Below are 5,000 nucleotides of genomic sequence, written 5' to 3'. Positions count from 1 at the left end.
AAATGTCTTACAGTATATAATGGTTAAATGCATATATATATACAGTGTGTGTGGGTGAAGACAAAGGCTTGATTTCAGAACACGTCCTTTAGCTGATACATTTATGATCATACAACGCGAAAGACGCATTTCTGATGAGCTTTTCTGTTGCAGGAAGGATGATGCCACAGTTCTTGGAGCGAGCAATGGAGTGCAACAGGCTTTGCAACACCATGCAATAGACCTTGACCTGTGTCTATCTTGGGCCTTCTCAGCCAGCCTAGCCGCGTCCCTCAAGATGGCGATACTCAGACTCGGCGAGAACGAGACCCTCCCTCGGCTCATCGAGTACGACCTCAACATCTCGGGCCTGGAGGAGGAGGTGGCCCTCTCCGGCGCGCCCGACGACCTCGCGCTGGCGATGCCCGTGTGGGAGGTGGTGGTGACGGTGGCGTCGCTGAGCGTGATCATCGTGTTCACCATCGTGGGCAACGTGCTGGTGATCCTGTCCGTGTTCACGTACCGGCCGCTGCGCATCGTGCAGAACTTCTTCATCGTGTCGCTGGCCGTGGCCGACCTGACGGTGGCCGTGTTCGTGCTGCCCTTCAACGTGGCCTACAGCATCATCGGCAAGTGGGTGTTCGGCATCCACCTGTGCCAGATGTGGCTCACGTGCGACATCATGTGCTGCACGGCCTCCATCCTCAACCTGTGCGCCATCGCGCTCGACCGCTACTGGGCCATCACGGACCCCATCAACTACGCGCAGAAGCGCACCGTCAAGCGCGTGCTGGCCATGATCGGCCTCGTGTGGGCCATCAGCGTGGTCATCTGCCTGCCGCCGCTGTTCGGCTGGAACGACTGGCCCGACGTGTTCACCTCCGACACGCCCTGCATCCTCACGCAGGAGCGCGGCTTCGTCATCTACTCGTCGTCCGGCTCCTTCTACTGCCCGCTGCTCATCATGACCCTCGTCTACGTCAAGATCTTCACGGCCACGCGCCGGCGCCTGCGCGAGCGCGCCAAGGCGTCGCGCCTCAACCAGCTCCCGCCCGCCGGCAAGGCGCGGCCGCCGCGCGAGGAGGACTCGGCGCTCAGCGAGAACGGCCACAACGGCTACAGCGACACCTGCAAGAAGAAGCTGGTGCAGAAGAAGCGGCGCAAGAAGCGGAAGGCGGCGGCGGCGGCGGCGGCGGCGTCGGGGCGGCCGTCCTCGTCGACGCCCGGCCTGGCGCCCCCCGCCGAGACGTCGGACCCGAGCCACGCCAAGGACGACGCGTCGCCGCTCGACGAGAAGGCGGGCGTGGGCGTGGTGGTGCGGCTGGACGCCAAGGACGGCAGCCAGATCCACCAGTTCATCGAGGAGCGGCAGAAGATCTCCCTGTCGAAGGAGCGCCGCGCCGCCCGCACGCTGGGCATCATCATGGGCTCGTTCGTGGTGTGCTGGCTGCCCTTCTTCCTCATGTACGTGATCCTGCCCTTCTGCCCGACGTGCCCGGTGCCCAACGACAAGCTCATCAACTTCATCGTGTGGCTCGGCTACATCAACTCGTCCCTCAACCCCGTCATCTACACCATCTTCAACCTCGACTTCCGGCGCGCCTTCGCCAAGATCCTGCGCTGCCCCAGCGCCTCCGCGTCCTGAACACCTTGCGCTCATCCAGTTCTTTGAGTTCCTGCACAAAAAGAGCATAGCTTGGTGGTTTTGTTTTTAAACTCAAAAGCAAAATAGATATCCTTGTTTCCAGTGAGAATTGCCATTAACGGCCGATGATTTAAAGTTCTGTCCATGTATCCAGTAAACATCATCAGCAAAGAAAAGAAATAAAACTATAGATTCTACAACGCTTTCTGCAACCTAAAGAATGAGCATCTTTACCACCAATATTTCTTAAAGTAACTATATCTTTGAGAACACTAAGCAATAATCAACAACAGAACATACAGAAATATGAATGATCACGTTTAAAGAAGAAGAGTATAGAATGGCATATCACTTCTAATCTGTAGATCTTAAGTAGCATTGCTCATGAAATTAATATTTAGAAACCAATAGTGAAAATGCATTTGTGGAGCGCATAATGCACTAAAGCTCAGTTATACAGCCACATTTAAACAGAAAAGAGACGACAATTATGTTTTCTGTAAAACTTCATTTTTACTACTGCTACTACTACTAATAATAGTACTATTATCTCCATTACTATTACTATTATCATTATCAGTACTACTATGATTATCATTACCACCATTCCTATCATTGTTACTATTATCATTATCATTATTATTATTATCATTATTATTACTATTATCATTGTTATCATTACCATCATCATTATCATCATCATTATCATTATAATCACCATTATTTTCATCATCATCGCTCTCCTGTTTTTCATCTTCAAATTCCTTGACCTTATCTTGCCAAAGACTCTAATATCTATTACTCTGAGCGAATATTATCTCGAGGACCAACGTGGAAGGAAAGTATATGTAAACACTGTGCAATTCGAGCTTTATAACAAGTGTTTTGTGATGATTAGTGACTTTTAAGAATAGATTTGGTAAGAATGTGAGAGATTTCTGTATTCACATTTTTTGTGTGAAACTAGTGATTTCTTCACTGTGCTAACTGTAGTGAACTTTTGAACTTTTGTGGTGATGGTTCTGGTAACTGGACACTTCTACAGTTTCCAAAGTTACCCGAAAATGTTCTTATTGTTCATACCTGTTCATTTCAATTTTTCTTTTCTTTTCTTTATTAAACTCTTTTACATTTGATGTCAATAATCGATGTGTAAAGTTCATATAGTTCTTGGCTGTAAAGAATACTCAACACATGCTCGTGAAGGCATGTTGGTATGTTGCCTGCCATGTAGGTCAGCATTGGTAGGGAAAAGCTTTTCATCTTCGCCTAGAATGTGTCGGTAAATATCATTAATTAGATTAATCGAACTTGTAAATGAAAATAGGAATGTCAGATATCTCACTTCATATGGTTTTTGTTTTTTGTTTTTCCTTTGTTTATATGTGTGTAGAAACTTACTGTACTTTTGAATACGATTGTGTTTTTTCTTTCTTTCTTTCTTTTCATTTTCTTTTTTTAGGAAATCCAATAGTGTCTACACCTTACCTTCTCGACGGAGATAAGGTGCAGCCACGAGGTTACAAAATTTGATCTGAAAATCATCCAAAAACATGCTGATTTAAAAAACACTTCGAAAATATATGAAAATTAACTATCACATCTTACGTTCTCTCATAATGTAACGTCTTCCTAAGAGATGTGTTTGTTTGTTTGTTTGTTTTGTCTTGTGGCCTGAGAGATCTCCATCCCAAACTGAGCCCCTATTAGGAATGGTCATCTCTCACCAAGCGCGTTACACTCTGTGCGTTGTGGTTTTCTCTCGTTTGTGAAGAAAAATAAAGGTCTGTATTTATGAATGTTATTGGAGTAAACATTATGAAAAAGTACTTGTTTTTTTTCGACAGCCTTTTCTGGATCCAACCGTTTACTCTTCCAGTCCACTACAGTCAATATTCATATTAACACTGGGAATCTTCTTCATTGTATATATACATATATATATATATATATATATATATATATATATATATATATATATATACATGATATATATATATATATATATATATATATATATATATATATATATATATATATATATATATATATATATATATATGTATATATATATACATATATATATATATGTATATATATATATATACGTATATATATATATATAAATATATATATATATATATATATATATATATATATATATATATATATATATATATATATATATACGCATGTATGTCTATATATGTATGTATAAAATCTGCTTATATCCTTCATTCCATGTGTCAAGGGATGACGGAAGTGACCCAGAAACTGAATCTCGTCAAGTAATATTAACACCGCATCTTCATCCCGTCACGGATCAGTTAACCAACGGAAGGCTAAACACGGCAACACGGTGCGTCGCCAAGGGGGATGCTCCTCCCACGCTGAATCTTATTTAACACTGCAGGCAAATTGGACAAAGGTTGCTCAAGGGAAAAACATTTCTAAGGATAGATATAGTTAATGATTATGTGAAAGGGTTTATTGGTTACGTGAATACATTTCTGCGGGATCATATCAACCATAAGACAGCATATGGAGTGATGTGAAAGACAATCCTCAAATATATACATATCTTTTATTGATTTTGCTTTTGGTTGATATCGTATATCAAATTAGTATAGCTATCATCACAGTTATTACTTTTTTATTGTCATTTTTGTTATAATTTGTTTTACCACTGCTATTATCACTATTACTATCATCATTATTATCATCATTGTCATCCTGATTATTATCATTATTGTTATTTTTATCAGTATTATTATCATTATTATCATTATAATTATTAGCAACCTTATCATTATCATTACTGCCATGTTTATCGTTACTTTTGTTATCATTATCAATATTATTTTAATTGCTATTATCTTTCTATTGTTAAAATCCTTATTAGTTTCATCATTGTCATTATCCTTATTACTATCATGTTTTTGTTACTGTTACCCTCATTATCGAAGCTCATTATTATTAATATTATCATTATTACTATCATTGTCACTTATCATAATTATTATGTTTTGCTGGATTATACAGTTAAATATATCGAGAGAATTACTAAAAATAGCGCCTTACTAAAGAAATTTCCTGACATCTATACTAGTCACCCCGTTCTATCCTCATCTGCAGATTGCTGTGTGGTCAAAAAACCTTTTCAAAATAGACCCATGAAATAGACCCATGAAATAGACCCATGAAATAGACCCTTGTAGAGGTCATTTAATGCGAGGGTGTTGCGTAAATCCTCAAAACTGTGGCCAAAATTAACCCCACTTTCACGTGTAATTTGGGCACGCCTTAATTTATTCGTCAAAGTTATTTCGTGCCATTGGATAGACCGGATGCAGCTCCCTCGATATTACAAACGCGC

The 5,000-nt window shown here is 41.2% G+C and overlaps 1 protein-coding gene across 1 annotated transcript; it reads left to right on the top strand.

The window, feature by feature from the left end:
• The first annotated feature begins 161 nt into the window (after nt 1–161).
• On the top strand, nt 162–2,347 carry LOC113814925 (probable G-protein coupled receptor No18). The gene has a single exon (XM_070140550.1). The coding sequence runs from the start codon at nt 278–280 to the stop codon at nt 1,622–1,624; it is 1,347 nt and encodes a 448-aa protein (XP_069996651.1). The 5' UTR covers nt 162–277; the 3' UTR covers nt 1,625–2,347.
• Nucleotides 2,348–5,000: the final 2,653 nt, after the last annotated feature.

This window comes from Penaeus vannamei, chromosome 27, assembly GCF_042767895.1.
Source record: "Penaeus vannamei isolate JL-2024 chromosome 27, ASM4276789v1, whole genome shotgun sequence".
In the NCBI taxonomy this organism is placed as follows: domain Eukaryota; kingdom Metazoa; phylum Arthropoda; class Malacostraca; order Decapoda; family Penaeidae; genus Penaeus; species Penaeus vannamei.
The sequence above is the reverse complement of the archived record's forward strand: the minus strand, read 5'-3'. Positions and strand labels throughout refer to the sequence as shown.

Coding starts and splice junctions, on each gene's coding strand:
- LOC113814925 (XM_070140550.1), top strand. CDS start 278: ATGGCGATACTCAGACTCGGCGAGAACGAGACCCTCCCTCGGCTCATC.